The sequence below is a fragment of the Pterocles gutturalis genome, unplaced genomic scaffold (genome assembly GCF_000699245.1).
Source record: "Pterocles gutturalis isolate BGI_N339 unplaced genomic scaffold, ASM69924v1 scaffold4436, whole genome shotgun sequence".
Classification (NCBI taxonomy): Eukaryota; Metazoa; Chordata; class Aves; order Pterocliformes; family Pteroclidae; genus Pterocles; species Pterocles gutturalis.
Window position 1 is genome coordinate 167,596 of NW_010102807.1, and position 18,491 is coordinate 186,086.

At 37.4% G+C, this 18,491-nt stretch overlaps 1 protein-coding gene across 1 annotated transcript in view; it reads right to left on the bottom strand.

The window, feature by feature from the left end:
- CEP112 (centrosomal protein 112kDa) overlaps positions 1-18,011 on the bottom strand; it is a 164,719-nt gene extending 146,708 nt beyond the window's left edge. The window contains exons 1-5 of the mRNA XM_010086425.1: positions 17,907-18,011; positions 16,744-16,934; positions 15,846-15,997; positions 9,144-9,240; positions 6,693-6,767 (exon numbers count right to left, since the gene is read on the bottom strand). Coding sequence (XP_010084727.1) covers positions 6,693-6,767; positions 9,144-9,240; positions 15,846-15,997; positions 16,744-16,934; positions 17,907-18,006 — 615 coding nt within the window. The 5' untranslated portion in view covers positions 18,007-18,011. The remainder of the gene's footprint in view (positions 1-6,692; positions 6,768-9,143; positions 9,241-15,845; positions 15,998-16,743; positions 16,935-17,906) is intronic.
- Positions 18,012-18,491: the final 480 nt, after the last annotated feature.

The following is an 18,491-nucleotide window of genomic DNA, read 5'->3' on the forward strand; positions in this document are numbered from 1 at the left end:
CCACCCCACACGCCCACTCATCACCTGTACGGACACCCAGGACTGAAGAAGGGTTGTCACAAGCCCATGGCAGATCCCTAGAAAACCGAGCAGCAGATAACGCGGAAAGCCTTCATCAACACCTGGTGGAATTTGGTGAGGCTAAGGCTGCAGAACTAAATTTCAAAGGCTTAAATATTTTCCAAAAGCCCCCACATGCAGAATGAGAACAATCACCCTTTACTTTGGCTTTTTAAAATCTAAAAATTATTGTCAATATTTACAGATAATTCAATACTTTATCTGACCATGAAATCAAGCTGTTTACCATCTTCGATTCAAAACCAATCTAAAAAGCTAAGGTATATCCTCCTTGTTTATGAGTAAAAGGGAAAATGTGTCTCTAATACTTTGTATCCCCAAGTCTTGCATTTTTTGATTTTGTAACAGCAGCCATATGTGCTTTGAAGTTAAATGTTCCCACTTTGTTACTTGTTGTGGATTATATCCACTTAAACTGATCTGTAAACATTTAATGTCCCAACATTCATTCTTTTCATGCTGGTCTTCTGCAAAACTTCTTGTTCTCAAAATTATACCACATTAAAGAAAGAATATCACAATAAAGAATGCCCAAAAAAGAAAAAAAGCTTGTATTTATGAGAAACATGCAACTTTAAAAATAATAAACAAAAGGTCAAAAACAAACCAAGATACATATGCATGAAACAGAGGGACTGCCATGAGAACAGTAAATCACATGCTTTTTTAAGAGTATGAACCAAATAAATGTCATTATGAAAGACATCTTTATTTGAACTAGAATTGAACTTTAATTTGTAAATACCACTTCTTAACAAAAATGGCATTTTGAATTTCTTTGTAGAAAAGATTTTGGATTCTATTCTTCTGTTAGGCAGTCAGACAACAAACCATGTTGCAATTTGTAAGGACTCGCACGATCACCTTCTAGCACTTGAGTCCTCATAAACCAGAGTTGGGAAGGCTTTGGATGAGCAGATCCCCATTAGGAAATCCCCATCGCTTCACAGAAATAATTACTTTATGAAAATATCCTGATTCTCTGAAGTTGAAAAACATGTGGCAGAAATCTGCATAGAGACACAGATTCCAAAACTAAATCCGAGGCAAATTAGCCATAATTTTTAAATTTAGTATTTGCAATTTCTATTCCAATATAAAGGGGTCAAAACCTAAACATTTTTGAGGTGCACAATTTCAATGCTCCAATGCAAACAACGAGTGAAGCACTGATGGGAGAAGTAACCCCAGCTGAAATGCTTTCCCCCAAAAGCAAGGGCAGCGCAGAAAAAGCACAACTTTGAGCCCTGAGTATTTGCACAAGACTCATCCTAAGGACATCAACTGCATCCCACCCCTCAGCCTGCAAACAGCGTACGGGCTCCGTATCTGCCAGAGTCCAGAAACTTATACCAGAGCTTCCGCTCTTTGGACAGGGTCAATACCACAACAATGACAACGATAACGGTCCGCTTCCATTTACCCCTTCCAAAGTCACGTTTTGTTCTTTGTAAGATTTTTATCAAGGTATACTGATCTTCAGCAACGCAGAACTGGACTGTTCAGTAACAGAGGCAGAAGGTATGTTGTATATATTAAGACTCAAGGAAAAAAAAAAAAAAACCAAACCCAAACCACATTTGGATCAGCAGGCTTGTTGCACATTCCCCCTTAAGCTTCTTCAAAGACAACATGTCATTGTTTTCAAAACAAGGATGGAAAAAACACACATGAAAGAGTTAAGAACACTTCAGATTTTGAAATGGTAAACAACTAAACTGAACCTTGCCCCAAGTTCCTACTTTAATCTAAGAAACCCAGCCAGCCAGCATGTTCCCTACAGAAATAACTGCTGAGTAGCTTCAGGAAATTTGAGTAAGGACATTCTTATCTAACATCATAATTTGTAGGAAAGTTCACTTTAATGCTGCTTCTGCAGTCTTAGTGGAAGGACATTAAAGCCCATGAAGATTGTTTGTCAGCATGGAAGCTGAATTTGCTTTTTGAAGTCACAACACCACTTGGAGCTCACTGTGGGAAAGTTTTTACAGCGTTGCTGCCCTCCAACACCACAACGTATACAGTAGGTATGTTTATAGTAAGCAGACAGACTAAGAAGCCAAACAAAAGATAATCAAACAGATTGTATAGAAACGGTTAAGCTTAACTAGACTGGAAAGACAGAGGCAGATGTGAGCCAAGTACACAAGCCAGGGATAACAGACACTGCTGCTGTAGCCACCCAAGAATCCTCTGTGCCTGCATCTGCTTTAACCCTGTCGTAGATGAAATTTCTCCATAAAAAGAGAACATAAGGCAAGACACTGACCGCGGAATTGCTTTGGTCTAAGTCCTCTTAAACCTTTCTTAGGCAGTAACATTTCCCATGGTAAATTCTTCTGGGCAAGACCTGAGTGTCCAGGTTCCAGGTATTGAAGATGCCACATGATTTCTGGTAAAAGCTAAAGAGTTAATTCTTGTCCTGGCTGAATTCCAACAATGAAAAGTTACAATCTCCCTGATTAAAAACCCTTTGCTATTTCCCCAGGGTATAATTTCTTCATATGCTTTCTAACTAAAATGAAGTGCTGAATTTCCTCGGATGTTTAAGAGAGTTGCTTTGTCACACCTAAAATTGGCTGCAATTCAGCGACAAATGAAACTGTATCAGAAGCATCATGAAAAACATATATAAGAGAAGTCAGGTAAGAATATGCAGGGGTTGAATTCATTGTTGTTCCTTTATATAACTTAATTTTTTTCTATCCAAAAGTCGTGTTTGTCTACAATCTAAAAAGCTTAACAAGAGGGGAAAAAAAAGATGTCTTTTTTTCTACATTGCAAATGCAACTTCAAGGCATGAACACTTAATAAAGGATAGTCCCCACATCAGTTTAGATAAGAGTCAATGAGGGCTAAGAAAAACACATTTTATAATGTATTTAAATTTAGCTTATATTAGTATTCCATGTATGAAAGGCAAAATTTATCACAATCAAAATTAATTTTTTTTTAAAACATTTACCCATGCATGACTAGAATCTAAAGACCTTGAACAATAAAATGTTTGATAGAGATAACCGGGAATGCTGCAAAGCAAATGGAAAAATTCTTTTATTACTCATGAGAAGCAACAGTATTAGCAAAGTAATGGAACAGTCCTGTGCAGAAAATGTTATTACTACTAATAACAAATATATCCAAAGCCTCCATGTTACAGTCTGTTAAGCTTTGACCTCTCTGCTTAGTCGAGAAATCATAAAATAATTTCCCAAAACTTTTCACAGTATTTTTAATAATAAGAATAAAAAAAAAAACCTCAGTCACTTATGTAAGCATATCACAAAAAGTGAAAACACATTCAGTATGTGACCTTAAAAATACATGACCTTTGAAGACAAGGAATTTTAGAACATATCAAAGAAGCAGAAGCCCAAAAGATAACAGTAAAAATAAATTAACAGTTTATAACTGGTCGTTATAATCCAGACAAGCCTATACTGGAAGAGTGATGGCTTAGCTGCAACTTGCAGCTGGAAGATGCCGAACTTTTCTCACCTCCATGTAGAGCACCTATCTAGATATCTGCAGATTTTTGAATAAAAGCATATTTTCCATATATACTTGCCTAAAACAAGAATAGCTTCCTAAAATTTCAAGGATTCTTACTGAGAAAGGACTTGTCCAAAATTCCCAAGGCAGTTCAAAGTGAAAGCCATTCTGGATTTCCTTTCCTAACTCTCCCCCGCTACTGAAGTCTTCTTTTAGGTCAAGGTCCTGTGAGGTGGGATCGCTTGTAAATTAAGTTTCTCAAAATCTGCAAGTGTGGCTAGCAATTAAAAGATAGCTTGACGCTCTTATGGCAATGTAAGTGCCTACAAATAACAGCTGTCGCATCCTACTGATTCTGAGGTGCTGCCATCACTTAGTCATAATTTTTTTTTCATTTTTAATAATTACATATTCTTCTTTAAGTATGAAACTCTACTTAAAACTTCCTGAGTCTTTAAGAACCCATTGGAGGCAGTGATCAACAACCACTGCTTGCAGACCTCTCACAACCTCCAATCCTCTTTGCCAGCTAACTCCCAAAAACTCTTATCAGGCAAACAAAGTCTCTCACCAGCGACTTGTTTAATCACCATCCCTGGAGAGGAGACTTGAAAAACTCATTTATGGGTCACGGTAGCCAATTTGTTATCCAAGAGAGCTCCATATCAGAGGATCATCATGGTTTAATAACCATCCATTATCAACACAATATGATTGCAAACTGGAATTTCAATTAGAAAAAGAAAGAAAAAACAAACAAAATGAAAGAGATAAGCAAGCAGGCAGATCAGCACTGATATAAAAAAGCTGGATATAAAGAGACTCTTTGTCAGCATCAATTGGAACAATTTGTAAAATGGCCATGAGCAAGTTTCACCCTTAAAGCAGCCTTAAAAGCTCAAAGTATTACAACTATCTGTTCATACAATACAGGTATTTATACAGCCCAAACATCCAAAATCTGCAAGTGACTGCTTGCACGTTTATTTCAGACACAAATCAGAGTTGGCTGCTATTGAAAAGCTTTCCAGAGATCCACTCTCTTCACTTACAAAACTACAATTCCTGAAGAATATACTCATCTAAGTCTGGAAGTGCTAGAGATTGTTCTTGTATTACTCTATAAAAGATAAGGAGCTCCAAGGAGCAATACCATGGACCCAGACTAATATTCCCACTGATCTCCACCTTCGGTTTGGAGAAAGCAGCCAGGCAGCTCCTGGATTGTCTCAAGGTCAAGACTTCCTTCTCCCTCAGAAGTAAAGCAAGAAAGCAATTTGCATTTAGAATGCTAACAGGCACTAAAGCAGCAAGAGAAACACCAAGAAGGACACAAAAAAGTTAACATTCTCTCTTACCATTTATGTTTTTACTGAAGAGAACTTAGCATTCAATGCAAAACATTGAGTGTTAACAGCCAAGAGGTTTAAATGCTGTCATACCCTCTGGGCTGACAATAGTGCAGGAAGAATAAGGATTATTTGGTAACTGATTAAATTGACAACATGAAAATACATTACTTTATTTTTAAAAAATACAAAGCTGAGCTATTTCGTTAGAAACCAGCTCTCATCCCTCCTCAGTTCAGCTGCCCTCTTTCCCAAACACAACTGAGCGAGCTTTCAACCTGTGAGAATAAGCAGAAAATGCAAAAGAAGAAAAAGCAAAAAACTCTTTATTAAAATAAAAGTGATGGTTATTAAAATATTAATATTAATCAAATAGGTTAAAGATTTGGGGGTGCAGGGAAAGGGTTTTAATAAGACAAAACAACACAGCAGAAAAAAATACAGCAGAATACAGCTACAGAGAGAAGGAACTTCTTTAGGACCTTGGAATTATCGTGGACTAATACCACAGAAAATACAACCAAGAGAATAAAGTCTTAATATAACAGTAGCCTTAAATTAAAATTAAATTTTAATTCATCTAATATGTCAAAGACCAAAATATTTGATTAAGTTCAGGAACAACACATAGATCAAGCCCCACATATTAAACCTGTACATGCAAACATCAAGGAAGATTAACACAGATTCGCATCGATCTTATGAAGCAATTTTTTCATCTCTCCTTATAAAAACGTATTTACTGCCTCACGGTATTTACCTCCAGCTACACCAGCCCAAAAATATAGAGGTCATGTTCAAATCCTAAGAAAAGATGATAGCTTGAAAATAGATTTTATTTTACAGAAGTGTTTATAGAAGTGGTTTAGAGTCTAAAAAAAAATTTTTATACAGATTAAAGTCAGCCTAGCTGTAAACATGGAAAGCTTTGGGGAGATAACTTCTACATTTTTGCTGAGATCCAATAAATACTCGTTCTGAAGTTGTCGAGCTGTCCAAGAAAGAACTCCTCCTTATTCCATTCCCACAGTAGATTCTCTTTCAGATAGTTTAGCTTTGATATATCAAAGTCAGGACAAATCTCAGCATCATGGAAAGTAGAACCGTATTCGCAAACACACTCTAAAGCCAGGGCTACACAGGAACATCGGCCAAAGTACCGCAGAAGCTTCCACAAAGCTAGATTCTTTACTCAGCGAAGTAAATTCGCAAAGACACACTATTCTTGCCATGAGGAAAAGCCAAAGAGCTGGTCTAAAGATTCTAATTATGAAAAGGCAAGGGAAGAGGTTAAACACACTGAAAAGCTTCTTGAGCACGTCCAAAGGAGGCAAACTCTGGCAAAAATATGCTGGGTTGTATTAATGGCTTGAAAATTCTGTATTCCTTTAAAAATAAAACACAGAAAGCCAAACTCTTCTTTCATTTATCTAAGCATAAGTTCAAAATAATGTGATTGAGTTACCAAGAAACAGTCTGAATTTCTACCCAAGTAACACATTTGGTTTTGACCAGCAAGTATTATTATTTTGCTTGATTTACCAGCAACTAGTAATACAATAAGATTATTATTGTTTAAAAATGAGACGTTTTTGGCATTTTCTTCTCCAGATGACATGGATTCATAACCAACCTTTCCAAGCTTCACCATTTCATTTCTAAAAGACTGATTCTTAAAGTTTTGTTGCCTAAATTCAGACATGCACACTGCATTACTAAGGAGCTTTCATTTCAAGTCAATAAATAAGTAATGTACTCTGTTTCTTTTACCCCAAGATTCCAACTATTGAGACGTGCTTCGAGGTCACTGTCATCCAAAGACATGGCTTTTTTATGACGATGGTCCTGGAACATAAAAAAGTCAAACAAAATATCAGAAGAGCTGGCAGATACATAGTCTAAAAAAAAAAATTAAAAAAGCTTCTCATTCGACTTGGCCATGCCTACGCTGCATTTCCTAACAGTGTCGCCGTACCTCTGACAGCTTTCATCTAAATAGCTCAGTTACCAGTAGCATACTGGGCTAAGAAAGGAATTCAGAGGATAAATTAGCCTGCCTCCTCACTTTAATGTTGCTCTTTATTTTACTTATTTCCAAAGCAATGGTCTCCTTTACAAAGGGGGAGTTTACTAAACAAAAATCAAAATACTCCATTCTTCAGGCAACAATATTCATTCTAGAAATGAGCCACCTCCTCAGCACCTTTTGTGGTGCTAATCTAGAATTCAGAGATCACCTGATCAGCCTCGAAATAAAATAAAAAAAACTAAAGGGAAGCACAGCAAGGCAGAGACAGTTACAGTGGGCAGAGCTGCAAAAGCAGAGGACAGAGCAGCTGCTGCCCAGCTCAAGGCCAGGGGTCCTCTTTGCGGAAAGAATTTCCAACCTTCAGCAAGGACTGTAGTTACTGTTGCTCAAGGCTGTGTCTTTTAGAAGAAAGTTTTTCCTGTAGGATAACAGTAACTACTGATTGCATTCAAAGTATCAAATAGGGAAGCTGGTACAGAAAATTTTCCTTTACTGAGATATAACACTATTTAGAAAAATAGAACATTGAAGCGTGAAAGACTTTGTCTCGTTAAAAGTTTTGCTAGCAAGAGGTTTGTGTACTGGTATGCAAGCACCTTGCTTTTAAACCTGCTCGTTCTTTATGAACATACACTGAACGGAGCTTTGACTTCAGTTCATCAACACTTGGTTGAGGCAGTTCTTAATGTTTCTTAAAAGCCTCCCTGTTCCTCTACCTGGGCCTGAATTATGCCAGAACATCTGTGCGTCACTGACAACAGAACAAGATACTATTTGTTCCACTCAGCCAAATGTTCATCAAACTGTTTGGCAAAGCAAGAGAGGATTATTTCACTTAAAGGCTCTTTTAAAGCTGTAATCACAGCAGAATCCAGTATATGGAGCTGAAGAACAATGAAGTGCAGAGATTTGTCTAACATTGCCAGGAACAACAAAAAAAACCCAAAAAACTTTAAAGCCCTAAATCCAGATTTCAGCTGAAGGAAATCCTTTTCTTTACAATAACTGTTTCGTAAGAAATATTTCTTTAAGTCAAGTAAAACAAACAGGAAAACAATAAGGAGAAATTTAGTACATCCAGCATCTGTTTTTATTTTTTATTTTTAGTTATGACAATTTTTTTTTAAATTACATTTGTATATATACAATCAACACACCCATTATAAGTCCATTCATACCAACCAGAGCCTAGAGCAGAGACATTCAGTTCTTGTCCACAGACCATTTGCAGCCTGCCATGGTAAAACATCCCCTTGCTAGTCCTCTACTCCAATGCACAGCAGAACATAAAGTTCTGCAGAAAGACCCCAGAAGCAAGCTTCCAGTTCATCCCACTTGCACCTCATGTCCTCACAAGTTCCTGATTGTGCCCAATAAAGAAAGTTAACAATAATCTATATGAACTGCTAAGGTGTCAACAGCCTGCTTCCAGCTGTAATCTTTCTAAACTGCTCCTCTGATACAATCAGAAAATAAGCGTGGGCAGACCTACAACGTACATACAGCAAATTCAGCGTTTCACGGAGGAATGAGAGCTACTACAGATGTACTGACTATGCTGGAGGAACCCCAGGAGACAGACCTCTCCAGTAATGAAAACACCACAAGGCTACAGAACACATTCACAAAGGAAAACAGCACACTTGTTGACAACGTATTTGTCAGGATTAATTTTCAGTTTAAATGCTTGCAATTACACATACAATATCATCAAATATTCTGGACTAAAAGAGTTTTACATGTTTAGTGTTCTTCCATAAGCCATAATGCTAGTTGTGGAAAGTTCTAGAAAAGAAACCATCCAAAATTCACTGTCTCAGAGATCAACCATCATTAAAGAGAGCCAAAGACATCTCTCTTTAATCTGCTATTGCAAAATACAAGATGATGTCAATACAGTCAGTTTGCCAAGCCCAGGGAAAACCATGCAGCAGACATTAAACACACTACACTCAGAAGTCAACCATGAGGATGAATTGAGAGCATCCTACAAGAAATGCTTTTCCCCTGCACTTGCACAGGGCAGATTTTGATGAGCTTTAGTCCTTCCTATCACTCCTTCCCAAATGTCTGCACTCGTACACAGGGATCATGACTCATGCAATTAGAAATAACAGCTTTACGGGGATATATACAAAAACAATTCATTGAAACGTGAGCAAGTTTTATGACAAAAAGGAGAAGCATCTTACAGACAGTGGTGTGGCTAGGTTATCTTCATCCGTCCGGTGAGGAGGACTCACAGAATGTGATCTTAATACTGGCTTCTCATTGTACTTGAATCTTTCTCTGCTATTAAAAAAAAGAGAAAGCAGAAAGAGAATAATTGATTTTCAATAATTTGTGGCACACAAAGGATGTTAATCTTAAAATAAAATCTTTTAAAATATACAAGAGAAAACAATTGTCTAGATGTAAAGATCAAAAATCATAGAATAAAAAAATAAAAAATTCTTATTAAAGTCATGTTAAAGGCAAACAAAAGCCTTAAGCATTCAATTTAAAAAAAACCAACAGCTAAAAAATCCCACACCAACAAGAACACCAGAAATATCATGTACATCACAGTATATTAAAAGATGTTCTTTGCATTTCTCAGTTACTATGTGACCCAACATCTCCCAACAGATTTTAGAATAAATCTGAGTTAACTGAGAAGGCTGATGTAAGAGAACATTTTTGAAACAAAATTGCTTAACATATGAGAGAGACAGCATAGGATAACGCCCAGCAACTCAGAGAAGAAAAAGGAATTAAGGTGATGGTTGCTCACACCATAGGGGAGAAGACTTTGGAATGACCAAAAAAAAAAAAAAAATAGGTTAGCTCAAGGTATATCTTTGTAACACACATAAACCTGAAGAGAAGGGCAAGAACTACACCTACAGCTCAACAGAAAAGCAATGACTTGAAAGGCCAGCGTGGAGAGTAACAAGTCAAAGAAACCAGCCATAAAGATTGTATTAGCTGCTTTTCATTTCAGCTCTGTTTCATGGACTACGGCCGTATATATGGGCAGATGGTAAAGAAAGGACCGCAAGACAGGGTACAAGTATAGCATGAATAATTACAGCCTCCAGTAGAGGAAAAAAAAGTGGATAGGGACTTTTCAGAAAAGCTTTTGTCATAAATAAAGCATTTGAACAAAAGGAAATTAAGTATAGCAGACAGGTGAAGATAACCTGGTCGACAGACCTTTCCCAATTATAGATCAGGGAAAGGAAAGAAAAGAACAGCCTGGAGCAAAACAGAAGTTATAAGAGTTTATTAGATGGGATGATATAGCAAAAGATCCAAAACAGTAGCGAAACACCCTTCAGCATACACTCCAGTGTCAAATCCACACGTAGTAATTAAAAACTCTCTTCATCCATTCACCTTCCTATGACTAGCTCTATTGTACTGAAATCAAGACAGCCCATTTAAATATCTGGCATTCTTTCCATCCGGCTGCAAATTAGCCAGTAAGTTATGCCAAAGAGACACTGAGAAGAATTAAGTGTTTATGAACAGAAAGACAACTGTTGGATGTACAATGTAAACTAGTCACTTCTAGGAAGACAAACACAGACAAACTTTTCATGAAGCACACCACCCCAGCTTTCAGCAAAGCAGCAGGGAACGGGGAAATAGAACAACTGGGAGCGTACCTTCCCTTCCAGCACCAACAAACACCAAGAGCATACACGGATGCAAAATAACAATTACAAAGCAGTAAATAGTTTAGATAAGCAGTCCTAGAGGTAAAAAAGATCAAAAGAAATATAACACAATGAATGTCTCTAGCATTCCCAACCACGTGTTTCTTACCAAGATTCCATTTGACACAGAATTATCCGTCATTAAAAGGAGACAAATCTTTGCCTGGAAGTAAATCTGGACTTTTATCAGACTTCTTTTCCAAACAATGCTCAGGTTACCTAACAGTTCAATAAAGTTCCAATTGTTTAAAATGAGAGAAAACAGAATTCACGTCCCTATCACTAAGAGATGAAGGAATATCAATAAGTATTCAAACCAACACAAATGACCTGTAACATTTTTAAACTAACAAAACGGGGGGAAAGGTCTAGATATCTTCTTAGTTCTATGTTTGCTTTTTTGAAAAGGATCTGAAAAGGAAGTTGCTTTACTTGATTCTAGAAACAGGATTTGATAAGACTGTTAAGGACCGATTGCAATTTTGCTCATCTCAAGCATATACTGCCTGTTCACTCCCCTTTTCCAGCCTTCTGCTAATACGAGTCAGGCTCCAGAAATCACAAGATCATTTCTTTTTCCTCCCATGGCAGGTGAGTGGAAAACGGTCAGAGTCTTGACACCAGTCCTGTGACCTCCTGCTTCAGCCAAAACAGTGAGCTAGAATGGGAGAAGGAAGCAATTTGCTGCTAATAAAGGAGATTACTAAATAATTTCCTACTGGGAACAAAGTAAGGGAAACTCACTGGTTCCTCCTGGTACAGCACAGCTATACACTAACCTTTAACAATGTTTTTAGTCTATAAACATAAAGTAGAATTTTCCTACGAGGTCAGAAAGACCAGGTTTCTGTTCAAACCAAACTACACATTCATAAAACCATTTCTCTCATGTTTCAAAATAAAGATGCACCTTCCCAGCACCAGCTGGCTTGGTCTTAACCATTTACACCCTAGTTTGCAAATAAGGTTTGTCTGTCTACTTTTTTTTAGCCAGATAAAAACTTCTTATAGAAAAGCCAAAGTCTTAGTATGTGTATTGCAAGATAAAAATAACTATGACAAGAACATCTCAATTTGTTTACTTCTTTTAAAGGAGGGAATCTTGAGATAAACATACATCAAAAAAATTACTCAAACATTTCTCACTGATATTATCTATTTTGCCCTGAGAAAATGTTGTCGCCTCGCTGTAAGAACTGAGTCACGGTTGGAATGCAGAATTTTCATCCAACTACATGTATTGCGTGCCTATGGCTACGGTTTTCCCGAGACACATTCAGAGCAAAGTCTAGTGTAACAAGATCACCATCTGCTGGCTCTCTCTACAAACTGCAGATTCGAGAAATATTTAATACTTTTAACATCCTTACTTGCACTGATAGCTCGTTCAGAACTGTAAATACAAAGTGAGCGCAGCTAACATCTTCATACAGGCACGTGTACACAGGTATTAAATAAACTATTTCTACAAAACATAACGGCTGAAACATTTACCTTCAGTATTTCTTCCAGCATAACTCGCACATTTAATGTAAGCTTCTCATTGCTATGAAGATTAATTTGTGTAATCTACAGAACTATCAAAAAATTTCTAATTGCCAACACAAATTCAGATTACCTTAGACACAGCTCCACTCTTGGTATGAGTACCCATGAGCAAAGCCATGTCTATACAGATAAATTTCACTTCCAGATTTCTTTAACTTATTCCAGTAACTTATTCCGCTCCTACTTGCTTCTCCTGGCTTGCAATAATATGCAATACGAGTCTCCAGAAAACTCACCAGAGCCTTGGGAACCATTAGTTGATCACCAATGTAGGTATTGCTACAGCCCCACAGGACAAAAAAGAAAAAGTAAATGAAATAAAGCCTCACTACCCCACGCACGTCCTAGGGAACTTTGCCAGACCAAGCTGAATCTTAGGTTCACATACTGAATGGGGAAAGGGGTCAGATTTCCAATACACAACTCTAATCCAGGTAGCGAAGAGAGGAAAACACATGGTAAAGAACACAAGGCAGTAGGAACTGTACCGCAGCCTTCCTCAGTGACAAGCACCAGCTGGATGCAAAGGGAGGAGAATGCTACCTCACCCCGTTCAGATGACAGCCCTGTTGATAGCACAAATGGGGAATTCAGAGGAATTGGGTGTATTTTTATGCTGCAAATACAGCCTTGTAGAGATATCAATAAGCTAGATTGGGCAGAACAGGGGAGAGCTGTGCTGATATTGCTTCTGATCCCCAGAGTGACACTTTATCGTGGTGGTGTTACTCCAAGCAAGCAAGACAATCTGATCACAGCCGTGCCAAGTATCTTGACGTAGCACAACACTGTCTAACAGATTTAGCTGAGGTCTCAAAAAGCATTTCTAAAGCATAATACATTCCTTGTTTTCCTAAATTCAAACCTAAATTTTTTAATTGAGGGTATTTGGACAGCTCTTCCCAACAGTTCTTGGTATCACCAAGCCTAGAGCAGTAACACGCTAACGCACCTGGCAACTTCTCCATTCTCCACCTCTGTTTCTTAAACCACAAGTCTGCTATCAAAACCACAGGTTCATTTCAGAGCATTTGAGTGTAGGCAAACAGAAGACTCCTTAGTATTCACATTGTAGAACTCGGAAAGAGGAGATGCATCAGTCCTAAGAGTCAGTTTTTAAATGACTATTAGAATTACACACAGTTAGTGGGTGTGTAAGAGGAAAAGTTTCACGATACTAAGTATCAATGTGCTGTAACTTGCAAGAGTGCCTGTCATCTATCCACATCACAGCCGAAAATTTTAAAATGCAAGATGCTGCACAGTGATACATAACATAAATATCAGTGTTCCTTAAAAAAAAAAGCTGCTAACGATAACCACTTTTGAAAAACACAGATGAGCACATTAAAAAAGCATTAGACTTCCGAAACAAAACTTGAGAGCATAGCCATCATGCAATGAAAGCAAACCAGAAGTTTCATGCAGAAGTAGAGCAAACACTTCCTGTTGTGTAGAGCCTGGGTGTAGAAATTGAGCTTCGAACAATATTCATGCCCTACCTCTACGAGGTAGGATTTCACCAAGGATTTCAGAGAGTTTAAACATTAACTAAACTTCAAAACAAGCAAACAAGAGGCAATTTCATCCATGACCGAAACTCCACATTAAAAAAATGGAACATAGATCTTCATAGTCAGTGCAAAGCTGCACTGCATAACACAAGCCAGAAAGTATTTAAGAAGAGAATGTAGACTAAACTAAAATTTACCTAAGACTCACAAAAACCAAAAGGACAGAAAAATGCTTACATTTTCAGCAATGTCCGCTGACCAGCTTGGCACATCTTCAATATAGCAGGGACATTTTTCTAAGCCAACAGGAAAACAACCCTTAATAACCACATTTCATCCCTGTGCCCGCTTTGTAAACAGCTCCATACCCAGCTGATTGGAACTAAAGATGCAGCTTAAGCTTATGGCTCCTGCAGACCTACAAAAAGGGACTGTCCGATGAATTTCCATAACAAAATGCCACTACAGGTATTCAGGATTCTGCTGTACCGCTGCAAATGAGCAATACTGAAAGGTCTGGTTATCCTAATGACAAAAATGCAGCATCTAGGCATAGGGGGTGCTAGTCACCAACAAAGCACATGTGTTTGTAGTAGACAGCATGATCTAAATCAAAACATTTCAAATCAAACTCAGAGAGAGATTGTTCAGACAAGGATGGAATCATTGCAAACAATCTTCCCCACCCAGGGGAACAAAACAAGACGGCAGAGTAGCCCACAGGCAGCAGCTCTGATTTTTAGCTTCGTAAGTTTTAACAAGTATCAGCTGGTCCAGTCTGACCTTCTGTAATCCAAGATTCATGAAGCTTACAGGAAATCTTGCTCTTTCATAAAGAAGCCATGATGAAACACAAGACAAACAGATAAGTGTTTAATAAGGACTAACATGCTCACAAAAAAGAAGGATCTAATCCCTCTTTCTTTGTACACATCTTAACTTTTCTTCCTTTGCCACAGAACAGTAAAACTTGCTTATCTGCAAGGAGCCACTATTCTGTTTCTTCTAAAAAACCTGTAAGCAACAACAATAAAACATCTTTTACATTTGCCATCTGTATGCTTATTTTTATTCTCTGTAGAAAAGAGCCATTAAAAACTATTTGATATAAAAGCTCCTTTCAGCATTATGACCTTAAACCACAATTTTTTTTAATATTATACTTTTACTCTCCCCACATTTTTTGTCACTTGCTTACTGTACTTTCCTTTTATTTTGAACTGTACAGAAATAGTGAAGACTAATCCATCTCAGCTTCACTAATCAATACCACTTCCTAGTCTCCATACATCAGCAAGCAGAAAACAGGACTGTGCAAGAACTTCGAGGGGAAAGCAACAGTTTTGATCTGTTTTAAGAAAAATCTGCCCTGAGCCTTCTGCATCTATACAGTCTTGTACCACATCACTCTTCCTTACTGCCTGTCCACATCTGTCTGTGCTTCCCTCTCCCATTTGAGTAACTTTGTACGAATTCTGCCTCTTGCCTTGTGACCATTGTGCTTTCCCACCATAATAATCTGAGGTCTGAAAAACACAAGCAGCGTACCCGCTTATGTGACAGATATTTACAATGTCAGAACAATAGCTACCATCTGCTTCTGATTTCTACAGAGTATGTTACCAAGTCTACAGAGAGTATTAACACGAAGAGAGATAACGGTGCGAAAAAGCAGATTGGGATATTCCTACATTAGCAAATGGGCTCTTTGTGCAAGTCATGAGTACCCCACGGTAACCACCAGCCCAAATCGCTATAAAGCCCTTCTTCAGTTGCTGCTAAATTTCTCAAACTATCAGTCTGGCCTATTGATTGTCCATGTTAAGTGTCTGTAACTGAAAGGGGAAGGAGAACAAGAGAAAGGGAAAGGGGACAGAGCTATGGGACATGGAAGACGGCCTACAGAAGCCAGAGAAGACGACACAATGGAGGAAATCAAGAGTAGAAAAGTATAAAAGTTATCATTAGGTTAGAAGCTATTACCAGAGTTTATATATATAAAGTACAAACACCATATTCAAGATGAGTCCATGAGGCAGTGTAAATTGAAACACACAGACAGAGCTTATCAAATCTAAACATCTATCAAATATGAACCAAATACTGAACAAAGCAAATACAGAAATCTTACCTATATGTAAGTGATTCCTCTTTAGAAGATACCTTCCACGATTCCTCATGCTTCGATTCATTGCTTTCCAGTTCTCCCATTACCCAGTCAGGTAAGCAGTCTGGGCTACTGCTCCGAGCTCTTGTTGAATTTGGTTCATCAAAATAAATAGACTATAATTAAAATAAATGCAAAATCAACACTAGAATATATTTGCACAAATATATTCTTTACATTGTTAATGTCATTTCTTGCAGGAATATCTGCAGTATAAAAATTGTTTTCCCAATGAAGTCAGTGAAGTGTGCAAATATTACCTTCCCAACCCATGGAAATTAGTACAACAGGCAACAGGGCAAACGTTTTCTAGTAGTTCTTTCAGCATGGGTAATTTTAGCATAAATTAGGACAGTTATCTCACTAAAGCTGATGCCAGTGATTGTCACAGTATCTTCAGGTCTTCAGAAAACAAACTGCAAGTTGAACAATATCTGTGTGAAATACTGTTATCTTTTCTTTGAGTTTAATTAGCTGGAGTGGGTAGCAAAAACCAGAAAGTCACCTCATTTAAGCACATTTTTCCTCTCACAAGAACTATCTGCTGATTAAGACAAAATACAGCCTCAAGACTCTTTCATTACGTGTTTTCAAATAATTAGACTAAAATTTTCTGTTCCCTCAGAACACCTATTTTTAAGCACCTTCTTAGAACCTGAGTTTTGAAGAAGAAACAGGTCTCATAAAAGGATTTGCACATTGAAAGATTTTTCCAACACCAATTTCAAGATATGCAACATAAACACCCATATTTACCACAATTCATTCAGAACTGTTTTTCACATTTATACCTAATCAAAGATTTATAAGTATTTTCAGAACATATTTAAGCAAGTTTGCCTTATAAAGAAGTTGCACTCACCATGTAGGAAGGTAAAGGTTTCAGCATTCCTGGTTCTGGTTTATGCGTAAAAGGACCTTCCAGCACACCTCGCTTCAGCATGTGGAGCAAAAGTTTTGCGTATAGGTTCCGATTCTTCCTTCCTGCTACTCCTGTGCCTGCTCCTGAGGGTTCGCAGAGTTTTTTAATCCACAGCGCACATCTTTGTCGTTCTATAAACACAGATATACATAATCATTATACATTTTCAGAGAAAACCAAACACAGAACTAACAGAAGCTGCTACTGGTCACCAATGTTGTAGATGTTTCCTTCCATCCAAAAGTCTAAAGCGAAACAAACAAAAAACCCCAAATAACTGAACCAAAGGGAAAAAATGGTTAAATACCTAGATTAAAAATAAGTCTATTTTAAAATAGTTTCAATTTATGTCATCCAGAAATATTTTCTATAAATTCATGTTTACCAGAAGTTTACATGACTTTTAGAAATATCATGTTTGGAAACAATCTCTAATACGTACAGAACACGTAAATCACCAGGAATTCTGAACTGACTGCAAGAGCTGCCTTGAACTACAACATGCAGCTTGTACAAGCATTAATATTTTAAATACACAATAAATCTTCATTCATTTAAAAAAACTCTATTTACACAAGCTTTGCTACCATATGATGAAATTATTCACTTTGACTAAATGTTTACAAAGCAATGTCTTAATTAGTAGGGTTTGTGCCTTTAATAATAACCACTTGGTTCAAATCACTAGATTTATAAAATACCATTTATTAACTGATTTTTATATTATGACACATTCCTAGGCTAAATTTTAAAAACTCTATCTCTAAAATACTTTCAATTTTCTAAGTGTAATCTCAAAAACAATACCTTTTAGAAACTTTTAGTTTCTATTTAATAATTTTGTTTAAACAGAGAAGTTAACGTATTTATGCAAAAGCACATTTACATTACCAAGATAAGACAGATAAGCTCAAACAATAGCAACAGCTACCAAAAAAAATTAAACTTCAGAAGTTTTACAAAAGTCCCCTCAAAACAGCGCCTTGTAACATCAGACATCAAGCATCTGGTTAAAGGAAGTGATACAGGTACGCATAATAATTCTCAGTAATCTAGAATTTCGTTATTAGTGTTTCCCTCTGTGCACATTTCATCATATTTACCTGACCTATGCTGTAGTTTCAGAACATGGGGCTTCATATCCACAACGCAGTGATCAAACTCTGCGTCCAGCTTTTCCCACACCTCCTCTTCACCGCTCATTTTGAAGGAGCGCACAGTAACCTGCAAAATCACCACACTGCAGCAGAAAAGACCGAACACAGCACCCCCACAGCAGTGTTTGTGCACTCCAGGGGATGCAAAGACATGTTCTGCACCTACACAGAAAGTGAAACTAAACGTTTTATTGTGTTAAAATAAACACAAATGTAAGAGTGATTGTTTGGAAACAAGATACTGAATGCAGCCGGCAGCAATGTGCTTGTTTGGATCTGGAGATAACATCAGCACACGCAGAGGCAGCCAATTACAGACAATTTGTACCACACACCTTCCTGGGACTGCCATAGCCACACTCGTTAGTTTTTCTCCCTCAGAGTTTGTATTATTTTTTTTTTTTTAAAGAATGGGGAAAAGAAGAAGGAAGACCGGCAAATAGACCTGTGGGTTAAAGGCAACAAAACCAGCAAATGTTGTCAGAATTGGGTTTTTTAGCAAAGAACCACGGAAAAGCAGACAAACTCTCC